Source organism: Chaetomium strumarium, assembly GCF_033439665.1.
Source record: "Chaetomium strumarium strain CBS 333.67 chromosome Unknown B0T15scaffold_2, whole genome shotgun sequence".
Lineage (NCBI taxonomy): Eukaryota > Fungi > Ascomycota > Sordariomycetes > Sordariales > Chaetomiaceae > Chaetomium > Chaetomium strumarium.
This window is the reverse complement of record NW_026944430.1, coordinates 477,274-493,409: the sequence shown is the minus strand read 5'-3', so window position 1 is coordinate 493,409 and position 16,136 is coordinate 477,274. Positions and strand designations below refer to the sequence as shown.

The window sequence follows — 16,136 nt, the reverse complement described above, 5'->3', positions numbered from 1 at the left end:
TAAAAGCATGTAACCTGCTGAGAAGGGCGGGGGCCGGGCCTTCAACGGGCAAGTCCAATAAGTTATGGGGTTGGGCATGGGGCGACCCTCAATTAAGGTAGGTAGGCAGGTCGAAACAGAGGAGCTTCTCGAATCTGGGCGCTCAATAGGTATTGAAAGACCAAGTGCATCTCGGCAGTGTCGGCGCGCTTCGCGAGATAACGTATTGTTTTCTGCCGTCCCCCGCACCTGTGATACCGAGAAGCCCTAACTATTGGCTAGTTGGAAAGGAGCTGAAAACTACCTAGATAAAGGTGACACCCCGGCCGTCCCGAGAGCCTCTCCCCGATAGACCACTCAGCCGTCATCCCAACCCCAACCTTTGCGCTTGATGTGGGTTGACGAGGAGAGCTGGGGTACTTTGGATCGATGTATCTCACGGGTAGGTAGCTCTGCATCAGGCTGCAAGGTTACATGTACCCACCCTTCCACGATGTCCGGAAAGAGGCCGTACAGCGGGGGGTTGCTTGTACACGCTTGGGTGATTGCGATGTCCCAGGTGCGTATCTTCTCAAGGCCCATGCCGTTCCTTTTTCTGGGCCCGTGGCTTTGAGCACCGCTGGAGCTTGGTTGCCTTGGCGCCTACTATGTAGTCCGCATCCATGCGGAGGCATACCTACTGAAACCCCGTGTCCATCCGTGACTGTTTGTCCGCTATCTGGCAATGGCGACGGAGCAGCACCAGTCGAGCAAGGGATCTGCCCATGGTCCCGGATTTCTATCGACGGCCAAGAGACTGGGCAAAGGGTTGATCCGACCGGGCGGGCGATCGAAACCCCATGACGGCGGATCTCGAGCGGCGTCAACACCTCCCACAACGGACCCCGGTCTTCCCGGAGCTCCTAACCCTCCAGGAAAGGGTACGGAAGCAGGTCCAGGGAGTCTTGAGCAATCACTTCCCGCAGCGGAGGCGCAACAGAAGGAAATAGACGCTCACGGAAACGATAACGCCCAGAACCAACAGTCCCTGCCGCTTCCTGATGACTTGGCCGGCGGGGTTGCGTACAGCTCTCGAGCCGTGCAAACATCCCCTTCGTCCTTCCCTCTAGAGAATGACCTGAATCTGTGGGATGAAGCCTACGATGGGCTCAGAGAACAACATCCAGACCTGCTAGCCGCGTACGAGGAGACATTGTCAACCTGCCTGAGATGCACCGATGGGGATCTCGACATCGTTTGGACAGATTGGATCAAAAGACGGGGGCAAATGTCAAAGGCTGTGGACGCGTGGGCATGGCTGAACGATGGTGGCGAGACACCGAGATCTGGCGACGACACAGAGGTCCCTCCCTCTCGGCTTAGATCCCTAAGAAAAGAGATCCGAATCCTAACCGAGAGACTTTCGGCGCTCCCCACGCTCTGGGCGGCTACGTGCCTGAGCGTCGAGGTATGGCCCAGCCTGCATTACCCACTGTCTCATTCAAGCTCTGGGCTGTTCTAATGCGACGCAACATATCTGCTTCTATAGCAAGCAATAGTTCACCATGATCCGGGGACCGAGGCCCCGAGTTCGGGAATCATCCTCCTCACATCGAGGCTGGAATGGTACATTGGCCTCCCTAGGCTGCTTGCCATGGACAGAAGCGACCAACAGCCTCTGAAGAGCGCCGCGCCTCAAAGAAGCCTCATTCGAGTCGGTCTAATTGGCCTATTCCAAGCCATTCTCTTCTACCAGATTCGCATTGCTTGCTCACGACATGATGTCATAACCGAGATACATCAGCTGCTCGATCACGATCGGTTGCGAGCGGATATTTCAAGGCGAGAACATTCCCTTGTGATCGACTCCGGCGGAATGGATATAGAGGCCAATCTCCGACAGCTGCTCGTAACAGAACAATGCTGGCTAGAGAACCGAGAGCAGGAGAACGAGCCGACAGAAGAGTCCCAGGAGGAAGCACAATCGACAGAAACGTCTGAGGCGGATTCTCAGATGACGACGACTCTCCTCGCCAAGCTTCATGCCAGACACGTACCTCCTCGGCCACCTGACAGCGGCTCAGGTCGTGCTCCGGACCTGATCTACGAGTGGGCAGCTGGCACCTCGGAGTATCGCGACTGGAGCGCGAACGACGGCAGCTGCCGAGTGCTCTGGGTTGCGGGTGATGCGGGCACCGGCAAGACGACGTTCCTTCAGGCCATCGTCAGGAGGCTCTTGGATGACCCAAACAAGGAAGTGGCCTATTTTTTCTCCAACGCCAACCGCAGCTCTCGGCGGGATACCGTCACAGACGTCATAAAGAGTCTCATCTGGCAGGTTCTTTGGACCCAGGATGCACTTCAGACGCACCTAGAACGCAAATTCTCGTCCACGGGCTTGAAAGACTTTGACAGCCCGGGTGACTTTCACGCCATGGCGACGCTCCTGTGTGACATCTTGCAGGACAAGAGCTGTAAGCCGATGATTTTCGTGGTCGATGCGATGGAAGACCTCTGCGATGAGATTGGCGACCACCAAGACTTTGAAGCGAGCTCTCTTGAGCCATACGCATCCGAATGGGGAGCCAGGGACCTGATCCAGCTAGTCACGGTGACCTCGGAGCTCTCGGATAAGGTCCAATGGCTAGTCTCTACTTGCCATGCTAGCCTAGCGACAGAAGTCTTTTGGAGAGAAGACCGTACCGATGTGCCACTGAGTTCGAACAGTTCCCTTGCCGTTACCAGTGAAGCTGCCCCCTCCGAAAGGGATGATGCGGCCAGGGACACCGACAAAAACCGTAGCACTCAAATCGAGCAACGGCATCTTCTTATCGATTCAACTGTGCCAGAAGTGCGCGACGCGGTCCAAGAATATGCTTCCTCCAGGGTCTCTTATGGCGGCACACTCCAGACGCAGGTGGTGGAGACATTCAAAGAGTTGTCGCCTGGAAACTTCCTTTGGGTGGACATGGCTTGCCATGCAATCGAGTTGCCGGGCATCCCCTGGAATGCGCCTCGCATCCTCAGCGGCCTGCCGAGGGACGTCCCGTCCCTGTTTTGTCAATTGAAGAAAGAGCTCGACAAACTGGAGGCCGACGACAAAGCTCGCTGCGAAGCTGCCCTGTCGATCGCGGCAGTCGTGTTCCGGCCACTATCCATCCCTGAGTTCGCGGCCATTGTCGACCTGCCTCCCGAGGTCGACCCGAAGCTCATGATACCCAGGATGTGCTCCTCATTTTTGGTGGTGCGCGAGGACGAAGTGGGCTTTACCAGCCTGTCAGCGAGAGATCACCTGCGACGGGAACTAAGAGAGAAGAGGATGGTGTCCAAGACGCACAGGATCGTGATAAAACGATGCCTGAGCATCCTTCGGGAACAGCTTTCTAGGAAGCCCGAGCGCGAAGGCGAGCCAAGACCAGACAGCTACGAACTGGTTTACTGGATACGGCACCTAGTGAAAGTCGACGTTGACGATCTCGAAAATGAGATGAAACACCTCAGCGATTTTCTCGGAAGCTATTTCCTGCCATGGCTGGAGATCCTGGCATCGCAGAGCCTTCTAGGGCGAGCCCTGAGCGACCTGCAGACACTCGAGGCCTTTCTCAAAGAGGTATGTACGAAGTACCCAGGCAGCCATCCCTGTAATTTTGTGGACGAAAGGCCGTGACCGCTCGCTGGGCTGCAGCACCGTTACATGCAGGCAATGACATCGACATGCTAACCCGATGCGTGCTGACACTGCTGAGCAGATACGGCTGCCCTGCCACGAGCATATCCGCACGGCTACGTTGGCCCTCCGATTCCACGAATTCTCGGGCAGTCCTCCCGACCTCGATCCCCGTAACAGTTTTCTCTTTTGCTCCCGCTCGGCCCAACTGAAACATATATTGGCCCCGGAGGCGCTGCAGGCATTTACCAAAACGCTCGCGCTGGAACCAACGGGGTGGGCACGAGATGCCTGCGTGCACGTCCTGGAAGGCCACCAAGATTGGGTTCGTGATTGCGCCTTTGTCGCTAATGGGCGGCTTGTGGTCTCGGTATCGGACGACAAGACGGTGCGTCTCTGGGACTCTGGGACCGGGAGGCCTCAGCACGTAATAGAGGCCGAATTCTCGTCCTACGTGGAATGTGTGGCCGTCTCCAACTCTGGCCTTGTTGCTGCGTCGGACGCTTCTGCTATCCGGCTGTGGCACTCTGCAACGGGGAAAGTCGTCAAGAGGTTAAATCCTGGCGACATTTTCGCGGCAGCAGAACCGCCAGCAGCAGGCGAAGAATCGGAAGGTTCCATTCGATGCATTGCCTTGTCGCCGAGTGGAGACACTCTCGCAGCCGCGACCAACAACTCTGTCGTCGCCTGGGATCTTCCATCCTACCGAATGAGTGTGCTGGCTGCCACTGAAAAAACCAAGAAAGTTGAGAGCGAAGCCGAGAGCAAAGACGAAGACGAGGACAGGACCGATGATGAGAACGAATACGCGGAAGACCAAGGCTTCGGATGCGTGACGTTCTCCGCAAACGGCCGTCAGCTGGCATGGCTCGCCGTAACAGTTTCCGGCACTACCATCGAACTGTGGAAATGGGACGGAGGAAGGGGGAGGGTGCAGCATAAGCTGTCCATTCCCAGCCAAACCGCTTGTGTTTCCTTCTCTCACGACGCAAAATTCTTGGCATCGCCGTCAAATGATGGCACAGTGCACATTTGGGACACCGCCAGTGGACAGCTGCTTCGAAAGATCCGCTCAGAAGGCCGAGAATACGACATATCCACGATATCGTTCTCTCCCGACGGGCAGCGTCTCGCCTGGATCGCGGACGAGTCGATACGAATATGGAAAGCAGCCACGCAGGGAGACTTTGAGAATGTCCAGCAGGAGCAAGTCCTCACAGGACAGTGGAAACACCGCCAGATGTTGTTTAAGATCTATTTCTCTCCGAGCGGACGCCACATGGTTTCAGTGTCGGCGGACAAGACAGCACGCATTTGGCGCATTGAGGACGCCGTGGAGGCCGCAGTTGACCTCAACCACGTCTCAAACCAGGACACCTCTTCGCAGCAGCAAAGCCACACGGCGCCCGTCACCTTCGTCACATTCTCTCCAAACGGGAACAGGATGGCATCGGCCTCATCAGACGGCCTGATCGTGCTCTGGGACGCGGACGAGGGGAAACAGCTGCACCAACTCCCTGGGCACGATCGCGAAATCCAATACCTCGTTTTCTCCAGTACTGGGAACATCCTTGTTTCGGCCTCGAACGACCGGACGGTGGGCGTTTGGGACGCGGGCAAGGGTAAAATGATTCGAAGGCTCGAAGGGCATACGGACTGGGTGCGCTGCGTCGCGCTCTGCCCCAAGGACCGGCTCGTAGCCTCGGCGTCCGACGACAACACGGTACGGCTGTGGGAACTCGATGACCCATCGCCCGGCGACAACATAGGCCCGGGCGGCGCCGCAGCCGCCGACCACGATCAAGGCCGCCCGGCGCCGCTCAAAAGCAGGGTGCTTGTTGGCCATGAAGATTACGTCTTTTGCGTAGCCTTCTCTCCGAACGGAAGATGGCTGGCCTCGGGCGGGGACGAGGACCGGATCCTGCTCTGGGACCTGGCCGAGCAGCAGGCTGCGACCGGGGACGACCAGGAACAGCAGAAGCCGTGCAAGCAGCTCGATAGCACGTGGGATAACGTCCGCGGCCTCACGTTCTCGCCGGACGGCACGAAACTCGTTTCGATCTCGTCCGTGGGTAGGGTCAGCCTCTGGAGAACGCAGAAGGGGGAGTGCGTGTGGAGGGTTGTCGACGAGTGGATCGAGGAGTGGAAGCCGCGCGTGCTGAGTATTGACCCAGCCCTCCCAGACGTGCTACTCACTGAGTTCGGCGCCTGGCGGGGGACGGACCTGCTTCTGCCGCCGGAAGACGATAATGCGCCGGCGCCAGCTTCGTCGAGACCGGGGCGGCCCATCCGCTCGGAGAAGCTCCCCCTGGAGCGTTCGTACGGCCTGGACACCGAAAAGCGATGGATCACATGGAGGGATCGGAAAATCGTCTTCCTCCCCGCGCAGTATACCCCGAGCGACTACGGGACGTCTAGTTCCATCGCCGTCCGCGGCGGCAGGGTCGTGGTGGGGTGCGAATCCGGAGAGCTGCTCATCTTCAAGTTTCCGGAGGACAAAAAGCCTTCGTTTTGTTTTGGGCCCGCTTATAAGCTGCGTGCTGCTATATAATTGGGTCCAGAGGTCATCTAGGAGCTGGGACTTTATCTGCGTCCACAGCGCGTAGCAGGCTCCGCACCTCATTCTGTGAAGCGCATGGTCTCGCTTCTCTTTTCTTTTCTCTTCTCTTCTTTTTTCCCTTTTCCATTGCTTTTTTCCCTTCTTTTTCTTTTTTTCTTTCTTTGTCTTTTTTTTTTTCTTTTTCGAAGTAACTTCAAAAGGCCACAATCTAGACGTCAGAAATATCTAGCTGGGGGTAACCCCCTCCTAACATATGGGCAACAGACAGATCACTAGTATGTCACTAGTAAGCTATAGTGCTGACTTTATATACGGCTTTGCCAGTAAAAGCTATAAGATTGTGCTTGCAATATATATATATTAGTAACCTATGAAAAAGACAAAACTTAAAGGCTTAGTCAACCTAAGCAAATTTTACTTTAGGTCCTATATAGGCAATTAACCGCAATATAAGAATACTGAACTTGTAGGACGAAGAGAGAGAGGAAACGGTCGAGCACTGGGCGGTTTGGTGCCTCTAACCGCCCGTCCAGAAGACCTGGGAAGCCCGAGAAATTCGGTCACAGCGGGACCTGGACCTTGTCCTTTAAGGAATAGGGGCCTGGAGTGCTCGCTTAGCAAGGAAGGTTATAGGTTGGCTGATGGACTCCGGCCTGCTACTAGAGTATAGCCTAGCCCGACGGCTAGAGCTAGAAATAGAGGGCTAGGTAGAGCCTGGGGGCTAGCCTTATAGCCCTCTTTTTCTTCGTAGTATTTGTCTGGTTTTAGAGTCTTGATCTTCGACGAAGGCTTTTGTCCGACCTATACGGTACGGTTTCCTTTGTAAATAGCAGTAGAAGGACCGACGTGCCCGAAGGCAAAGCGGAATAGGAAATAATAATAATAATAATAATAATCTTGAATGATCGCTAACCATATCTATAGCTTTCGGCTCCAGAGCCTAGCTTTAGTGCTATGGTTGATAAACTCAAGGAAAAAATTGCGAGGCTTTCTCAGGAGGTATATGAATTAAGAGATAGAGCAGACGAGGAATCGGCAAAGAGACATCTCTTAGAAGAAGAAAACCGGCAGCATTGCCCTTAGGTGGTGTAGAACTTCGAGCCACCACTGCCCTACACCGACGCCGACCGAACCCGTCACGCTCGCTGACTTCAGTGTTTCCACAGTTCTCACTTATTACCCCACCTTGGCCGTCTGGAGGTTGATAGGACGCTCCATATACTTGTTCAACTTGTTCCTCACCCACGACTCCGGGTTGCCGACATCACTCACAATGCCCGTCGTCGCTCCGCCGCCGAGCAGCACCGTAAAGATGCCGCGCACCGGAAAGTCCTCGTAGGCAGGCCGACTGAAATCGAACGGCTCACCGCGGATGAACATATCCCTGGGGTTCTTGCCCATGAAAGGCTGGTGCACCGGGGGGAGCTCCAAGTTCAAAATGTTCTGGTTCACAGTGTGGTAGTCCGAGCCGACCTCGGAATGACCCAGGATCCAGCTGCCGGCCGTGCCCCAGTGCTCCTTCTCAAGGTCTGACACGACCTCGGTCGTGAGCGGGATGCGGCTGGCGGGGATCTGCCAGGGCATGACGGGCGCCGCGAGGTGGGCGCTCAGCGCGCGGCAGAAGGCGAAAAAGCGCCGCCACTCGTGCGGGCCGTAGCAGTAGCTGTTGTGGTAAGCGCGCAGCGTGAAGTCGTCGGCCTCGTAGCGGTCGACGGCGATGAAGTCGGGCGGAGCCGGCAGGTACGTCGCCGCTTCGAAGTCAGCCAGGGTGACCGACCGCATCGTCCGCAGGTTGAGCTTGACGGGCGACGGGACGGGCTCGTACACGCCCAGGCTCAGGACGTAGTCGGCCGTCTGCTTGGCCAGCTGGGCCGGGTCCTCGGCCGCGTCGCCCGTCGAGTACAGCCACCGGGAGTGCCCGACGCCCCAGAGGTTGACCTGCCATCCGTATGTCACCTCGGGCGCGACCGCCCGGACCAGCCAGTTGACCGCGCGCACGTAGCTGCGGAGGTCGTCGGTGATGGCGGCCGGGATCTTGTCGGGCACGTTGTGGTGGTCGAGCGCCGTCTGCAGCGGCTCGGTCACGGGCATGCGGTAGGACGGCGCGAGTCCTTCCTGCTGGCAGGCTCCGAGGAAGTCCGGGTTGACCACGAACCCGGCTGGAACGGGGTGCTTCTCGTCCTTGGCCTCCTTGGCAACCTTGAGTGCAAGGATGAAGTTGGCGAAGCTCCGCGCGAGCTGTTCCTTGTTCTGCAGCTGGCCCGTGGTGTGCCCCAACGAGAGGTTGCACGTGTAGGACACCATGACCGGCAGCACCGGGTTGCCGTCGGCGAGCTTGGTCTCGATGCTGCGAGCGAGCTGGATCGTGGCCTTGGTTTGCGTGTCGTCCGGCAGGTAGACGCCGCCATCACCGGCACCGTCGATCCCGGCGTACTTGAATACGGAAGACGCCCGCGCCGCCACGAAGTCGTCGAGGTTGGTGGGCGTCAGGTTGGCGCAGCCGCCGAAGCTCAGGAAGTCGGGGATCCCGCGGACATGGAGACCGGGACCCTTCTTCAGGTGCACGTGGAGCTTCGTCGTCCCGTTGCTGGCGACGGTGAGCGTCTCATCGGCGTCGACGAAGTAGACGACGCCGTCCTGGACGAAGCTTGCCGTGTGAACGGTATACTTGCCAGGGCCGACATTGCAGGCGAACGACGTGGTCCCGGGCGCGGCCTTCACTGTCTGCGTGTAGCCAAGGGTGGCCGAGCTGAGTCTTACCAGGATCGTCCTGTCAAGCGTCACGGCCGAGTCCATCACAATGGGCAGCTGGACGAAGCCGGCCTCCTCGACCTTCTTCTTCTGGGCGTCCTGTTCCGAGAAGGAGACCGTGAGCAGCGAGGGCGACAGAGGTTGGCTGCGGGTCGGGAACGAATACTCAACGTTGTTGAGCGTGATCGTGCCAACGTTGATGGCCGCAGTGCCAGTCGACGGCAGCCGGCGGAGCGAAGTGGTGTGGTTGATGGGGCTGGAGAAGGTGGCCAGCTTGGAGCCATTGCCGGCATCGACGGCGACGAGCAGCTGGTCGTTCTCCAGCCCAGGCAGGTTGCCAATGGCTATGTCGAGAGCGCTGTACGCCCTTACGTTGCTGTAAGTGACGCTAACCAACGCGGTCTTGCCGGCCTCGACAACCAAGCTGGCGGGCGTGGCGTGGGCGGTGGCGACGTAGGTCTCGTCCGCCGTGGCGAGCTCGCGGGCTGCAACGGCGTAGTTGCCGGCCTTCGCCGATACAACCTCGTTCTTGCCGGGCAGCACGTGCGCAGAGACGACGCGGTTACCTTCCGTGAGGGTGACCTCCTGCTGCGAGTTGGCGAGCATCGGATGGGGCGCGGCCTCGCAGTGGATGTCGACCTTGCCACTGGTGTCGGGAATCTTGTCGACCGCGAGCACGAAGGACTTCACGTACGTCTCGGTGTCATGGCCCAAGTCGCCATTGATGCCGATCGTAATGGTGTCCCCCGTGTTGAACGTGTGGGGGGACTTGACGTGGAGCCCAGCCGAGACGGAGTAGAGCGACGAGTTGATCTGTTCGCTCTCGACCATGGCCTTGACTTCCTGCCACGGGGTAAGAGACACATTGAAAGCGGTCTTGTCGACCGCGGCCGGAGATTTGAAAGTCAGGCCGAGGAAGGAGCTGATTTTCACCGCGGTGTTGTCGCTGTTGCGTATGTTGCTGACGGTCAGGGTTCCGTAGTACTGGGTGTCGTACTTAGCCTGGACATCGCAAGTGATGGTAGTAGCCATGGTGTTGGTTGGTTGGATTTGGAAGAGATATGGATCTCAATAGGTAGTCAATGAGTAGGCAGTGTTCTAGGAGCAGTGTGAGCAGATTGAGCTGAAGCTTGATCTTTGATGGAGAGCTCGTTTCCCCAACGTCGAGCAACCTGCCTGGCCTTTATATATCCGGGAATTCGCCCCCGTATAGCACAGCAGCACACAATCGGCACCTTCAGCATTCCTTCGAGTCCGTAATGACGTATGGTGGTCGCAGACTCGCAGGTTTACCTGCCGTCTTCCATGCCAGTGGTGATCTGGCCGAGGAATCGATTCGCGATGGATCAGCGTCTGTTTCCCGTGTCCATGCCGCTATGGTGACCTGGATGATGTGATCAAGCCGTTCGTCCTATGTCGTCTTTGCCTGGGTTGTCTCGGCCCTTGGCCAACTTTGTTCGACCTCCCTTGCAGTATCCTGCCGCGATGTGTATCTCAGACTGTGGGAGAAATCCGGGTCAAGTAACTTAACTCGGGTCTTGAACGCTTGAACAGCACCGCCTGCAGATGCCTACGTTGAGAGAATGCACGGAATTGTGAAGACACACTTGTTACTTTTCTACAGAGGAAGTACTAGAATGAGCAGGATATACCGCATTGCACAGGTGGACCAAGTCGTTAGGCAGAACGTAGACTCCAGAATAGCAGGAGTATATCTGCAGTGCTAACACTACAACAGTAGCACCTACGCTACTCTCTAGCGGACCCCGAAGCAATTGAGAACTGGTGACTTGTAAATTTACAGCCCTGCGCTGTCTGTCCTGTCGTCTTGAACGCCTACAACAGCCTGAGGCAATCAAATCATGCACCTCGTTAGCGTCATGTTTCAGTTGCGAGTGGTTGTTAACTGATCAGCGTGGTGATGGAGAGTGAGACGGCTGGCATGGAAGGTGACGAGCACAACCCAGCCGCGCCCATGAAGTACAGTACAGAGACACAACGGAGCATGTGGAAAAGATAGAATTCTGGGTCTGGGTTATCCCCATACATACTATTCAAAGAAACGTGAAGTCCCAGTCACGTTGTCCCATGACTCCTATCGGACCACCACTCGACCTTGTGACCCTCAAACTCTACGAGGAAGCAACTGGACATGTCATAAAATACCACAATCTTGCTCCTTTGCTAAGTACTGACTACTTATAAGCAGCGGCTTCGGAGGATGTTCCGCTGCCAATGTAATCCTGTGTGGGTTACCGCTTTTCATCTTTGTCTCGGCCCTATTCAGCCGCGCTCAACTCCGTCCCGCGCCGTGACATAATCCCGTGTCGATTGCATTACTGAGGATAGGCCATAGCAGCGATCGCTGCTGGCCGGTGAGGCGACAAGCGAGCGGAATTAACCGACTAGGCCAATCAACCTACAGTATCAGCGCACGATCATCACTGCAGCCTGCAGCCCCTTTCCGTTCTGGGGCTACATGTCTTATACATATGTCTTCTCGTCGCTCATGAAGTGTGTGGTAAGACGGGATAGCGAGACCATTATGCATTCACAAGCTGGCTCTATAGTCTATACCACAGCGGCTGAGCAGAGACACAAGGGACCACCTCAAGCATCCGGCACCCAGTCCGGATCCGCAAGCTCAACACCATTCGGATCAAACCCAGGCGCAACTAGAACAATAGCAACAAGGCAAGGTTAGCCTCCGAACTCAGGTTCAGCAAAAAATAGCAGGCCATCCCGCGGGCGGTCCTCCAGTCATCCCAACCCCAAGAAGAAGAGACGGAAGGGAAAAAAAGAAAAGAAAAGAGACGTACCAGTCGTCCCAACAAGCGTCCACTTCCCCAAGCTCCTCGCCCGCTGCCACTCCCACGTCGGGATCGCAACCTGCGGTTGCTGGCCGGCAAACACGTCCGGGCCCAGGGTGACCTCGCGCACGGGCGACCCGTCGTCACGCGCCAGGAACAGCGTCAGCGGCGCGCCGGCATAGTAGTGCCACACCTCGACGGCATCGACACGGTGCCAGAGGGAATGCCCCGTGGCGCCCTCGAGGAGGTAGTAGATCTCCGTGCTGGCCGAGCGGGTGGTCACGGCGCCGGAGGTGGTGCCGTTGGCGCTGGTCGCCGTGAAGGTCACGTTGGTGGTGTCGCGGAAGGTTTCGATGTAATACCCGCCCTCGACATTAGGGATTAGCTTGAGTTGGGTGATGACCTCCTGCGCGGTGCGCTTGTTCATCGGTGTTGGGTGGTGTGTCGCGGCGGTGGCGTAGGTTCCTGTGATGATGCCCAAGAGCATGATGCACAGCCCAAGGAAGAGGTTGTGGACTCGGAGCATCGCGATGGTCAGGTTGGCGTCGCCTGGATATCACGGTAAAAGAGGGTAATGGATGTTGTCCAGCCTTTTAACCAAGAGTGGCATAGCTTATTCTTTTATAGTCAACAGAGGTGACGTGGTGCGGAAGGGCCTTGCATGGGGATCATCAAATTGTCGGGTTTGTCGGCTGCATCAGCATGGCACAGCATGTTGTCAATCAACAAATGGATCCGTCGCTGCGCCTGCCTATGCCAGCACACATGCTTACAAAAGATCATAGGACTTAGAATTTGCTTCGGATGCCGGAGTTTCCCTTATTGACGTTGGCCTGGGTTCCGAAACTTCCGAGTGTAACTACGGTAAACAATAACTAGAATTTTAGGTACTCAGGCACGTCAGGTAGATACCGCAGACGGTCGGAATCCGGAGCATATTGTACCATAATTAGGCAGGGAAAAGAATCGAAATCATAAATTGAAGCCTGCTTAGCATAGTGGCTAATGCGTTGCACTTGTACTGTTTGACAAATGCAAAGATCACAGGTTCGATTCCTGTAGTAGGCATCTTTTTTGCGCTTCAGCTAGTAAATATCCAGCTTGAACCGCTTGTCAAGGATGAGACTAGATTGTACGAGATACAAAGCCAGAGCCCACAGATCCAAGCCCACAGGAAGCGAGGAGTGGAAGATGAACAGCTCATCTGCCACGAGGTCATGCATAATACTTGGTACTATCAGATTATTTATAGTGCGCCTCCCACGAATTATTCGTCAGCCCACTGCACGACACTGCCACCTACGGTTACTGAAGGGGAATAGAACAAGGAATGGGGGACCCAGGTAGCTGTTGACCTGTGGTGACGGACCGAGAACTCCAAAGCCAAATGTCCAGTGGTTAAGGTTCGGGCTCCAGTTGGATCCTCCGATTAACTGACGTACTTGGATACCTTACCAGAACGCTTGGTACCCTTCAGCAGCATTGGATGGACAATGGGTTTTCGGTTGGCTTGTTGAGCCTGAACCTAGATGCTAATCTTGGGATGTGGTGGTATCACAGTTGTACAATACCAGGGGTGTAATCACAACGTCGAATGCTTGAAGAGGACTCGGAACCATAACAACCTTGGTCTGATCTCGCAGTTATGTTTTCATAAGGCCCTCCCCTTTGAGCATGGTTAACAGCGACTGGCGGCCTGTTTGTGGATCAATAGGAGTAAATGTACGATACAATTGATCCCCCTTACTGGGTACCTATCAAACTGTTACTCTACATTTCTTAGCTGTTCCTCTTTGCGTCGATTCGCAGCGTCTGCCAGTTGGCCTTCTTTAGCATCCTTGCGAAACTCCTTCGGAGGGGTTTGATATCTCCCTTGCACTCTCCTACAGACAACCGCTGAGTGACAGCCCTGACCTGGCTAGGTAAAGCACGGGGTCCAGTCGAAAGTCCCATCCCCATATAATTACCTGGTCCGACTTCACCAACTCGAAACTTGCACCGGCTTTCGTAAAATTCTCCTCCAACTCCGCCTCAACATCAGCCCAAGTCCTCCAGTTGTACCATGGACTATTTGGCCCGTATTTGGCCTCCGACGGCGCCACCGTCACTTTCTCCAGATAGCGAAACGGCCCAAATGCGGCGACTCTCGCAAAGCTCTGCATTGCCGCCCGCATAGCCAGCCCCTTAAGATCCCAGAATGTAACTTCTCGAATCATCGGAGGGAGTATGCTGGACAGGAAGCTATCCGGTTCGCCTGTGTACCGGTTCTTCTTCTTCCAAGCATCGTAAAGCGCGCTCAGTGCGTGGTCGTTCAACTTGAGCACTTCGAGCCGGCGAAAGTCGCGAGGCGAGTCGCGCTCCTCGGGTACTTTGCTCTTGATGTAGTCGGAGATATGGACGCGCAGCTCGCGGAGCGAATCGCGGCACGTCTGGATCACGTCCCATACTCCAGTAGTGCACCGGACTACGGCCTCTCCGCTGTGGAACCTCATTTCGTACATGCGCGTGAATCCGGCCCAGTGCAAGGCTAGAAATTCGAGCTTGGGAGCGTTCGATACAATCTCGGTCAGAAGCGTCGAATGAAGGTTGCAGGAGACGTCGAAGAAGAGGCGCCGAAGGTTGATAAGTGGTGCAGTTGGGAATGAGAGGCGGGAGGCGTCGTACTCGGTCGATCCCAGGCAGAGGCAGTGCAGGTTCGGTGCGGCCTGTACCAGGGCGTCGACTGGCAAGTCAATCAAGCCCTTGTGCCCAGTCGGGGTTGCCATGGTCGAACTTCGGGAAGGGAACTCAAGAAGGACAGGCCGAAGCTGGAAATTGTCTGGTTGTCGGTGATTTGTGATGTGTAGGTTTGAAGTTTAAGCTAGGGTCGGTGCTTGCTGAAAGATTCAAGTTGTTTTGAATCGTACCTAGGTACCTACCCGTGACTTTATCCAGTGCTGCACGCAACAACGCGCCTTCCTCCACGACTAAGCTTATCTGGTACAGCGACACGCTTTGCAGTGCCCTGAAGCTGTAAGCTTGGAAACAAACCTGAGTTACCTAATATAGAAACTTTACCTAACGTACATGATAAGCGAGCGACGCAGATAAGCGAGCGACGCACTTTTAGTGCGACGCGCCTCCTCTAAACTTTTCCACCAAATACCACCGCAACAAGCCATACATAGCCCCTCAAAAGAAGCCAGGCTTCTTTTAGCCCTCGAAGCTATCAAACAGAGCGAGAATCTCAGTATCCGGGCGGTAGCCAAGCTATACAACGTTCCAGAAGCAACGATTCGCCACCGGCGCAAGGGACGTGCTGCAAGACGCGATGTTCTAGCCAACTCGCGTAAGCTCACGGATCTAGAAGAGAAGTCAATAGTTCAGTATATAACTGAGCTATCTATATGCGTATTTCCACCTAGATTAAGTGGTGTAGAAGATATGGCTAACTACCTACTACGCGAATGCGACGTGCCCCCTGTCGGCAAACGCTGGGCTTATAACTTTGTTAAACGCTAGCTAGAGCTCCATATACGGTATATATACAAGCATAATTACTAGAGGGCTAAATGCAAGGATCTATAGGTCATTAGCGAGTGGTTTGCACTTGTATAGAATACTAGGGCTAAATATAGGATTGTCGATGACAATATCTACAACTTTGATAAGACTGGGTTTATAATGGGTGTTATCTTTACGGGTATAGTGGTTACAACCTCGGATAGGCGTGGCAAGGCAAAACTAGCTCAGCCTAGTAATCGGAAGTAGTGTTACGAACCAACCATATAACCCAACCTAGTGGGACCATGCAGGTGACGGGGTTACCAATCGGGAAGCGTAAGGCCGCAGGATGCCCCACATGGACGCCGGGGGACGACAGCGTCCAAGAGCGACCGTATGGACGCCCGAGGACGCTGGCGAGCACGGGCGTCCACGGGGAAATAGCTAGTATATAGTCATTCATTAGGGAAGGCTCTAGGAGTCCTCCAGTAAGCAATACAAGCAATAGCCTACACCTATTGTACAGATATTGCGACAAGCATTGTTATGAACCTTTTGGTTTTACCGAGACCTATAGTCTGACCAGCAGTTACCTTCGACCTGCGAACCCTTTCAGAGGCAGGACTGCCTATAGTTTCGTCATACGTTGCTTACTCTCTTTGACTCTATCATGGTTCAGATCGAAGGTAATATCGATCATCATAGCGCCTTAGACACCTAGCACCCTAGGATCCCAGGGCCAGACTACGACCATACAGCAGATGCAATAGGTCATCGAAACCCTCAATATAAGGATTGCCTAGCTTGAGGCTTAGAATGACAATACCCAGGTCCTTAAGACTCTTAACGATAAGATCGCCTAACTCGAGGCCGAGAACAGCAATATATAGCAACTTATCAACAAGGC

The 16,136-nt window shown here is 55.3% G+C and overlaps 4 protein-coding genes and 1 non-coding gene across 5 annotated transcripts; 2 read left to right on the top strand and 3 right to left on the bottom strand.

Moving 5' to 3' along the window:
* Positions 1–1,217: 1,217 nt before the first annotated feature.
* On the top strand, positions 1,218–6,608 carry B0T15DRAFT_86264 (uncharacterized protein). Its single transcript, XM_062871399.1, has 2 exons — positions 1,218–3,568; positions 3,708–6,608. Exons 1-2 carry the CDS (start codon positions 1,613–1,615, stop codon positions 6,174–6,176), a joined length of 4,425 nt encoding a protein of 1,474 aa, XP_062723610.1. The 5' UTR covers positions 1,218–1,612; the 3' UTR covers positions 6,177–6,608.
* Positions 6,609–7,361: 753 nt separating this feature from the next.
* B0T15DRAFT_549674 (putative hydroxymethyltransferase) lies at positions 7,362–9,968 on the bottom strand (the record flags this gene model as incomplete). Its single annotated transcript, XM_062870226.1, has 1 exon — positions 7,362–9,968. The coding sequence occupies one exon, from the start codon at positions 9,966–9,968 to the stop codon at positions 7,362–7,364; it is 2,607 nt and encodes an 868-aa protein (XP_062723609.1).
* A 1,375-nt stretch (positions 9,969–11,343) lies between these two features.
* On the bottom strand, positions 11,344–12,598 carry B0T15DRAFT_86079 (RmlC-like cupin domain-containing protein). The gene is made up of 2 exons (XM_062871397.1): positions 11,756–12,598; positions 11,344–11,611 (listed from the first exon to the last, which is right to left on the bottom strand). Exons 1-2 carry the CDS (start codon positions 12,270–12,272, stop codon positions 11,547–11,549), a joined length of 582 nt encoding a protein of 193 aa, XP_062723608.1. The 5' UTR covers positions 12,273–12,598; the 3' UTR covers positions 11,344–11,546.
* Positions 12,599–12,730: 132 nt separating this feature from the next.
* On the top strand, positions 12,731–12,814 carry B0T15DRAFT_t72. The gene has a single exon. It is a non-coding gene; the product is annotated as a tRNA-Thr (tRNA).
* A 571-nt stretch (positions 12,815–13,385) lies between these two features.
* Positions 13,386–14,751, bottom strand: B0T15DRAFT_522714 (uncharacterized protein). Its single transcript, XM_062868646.1, has one exon. It carries the CDS (start codon positions 14,509–14,511, stop codon positions 13,630–13,632), a length of 882 nt encoding a protein of 293 aa, XP_062723607.1. The 5' UTR covers positions 14,512–14,751; the 3' UTR covers positions 13,386–13,629.
* Positions 14,752–16,136: the final 1,385 nt, after the last annotated feature.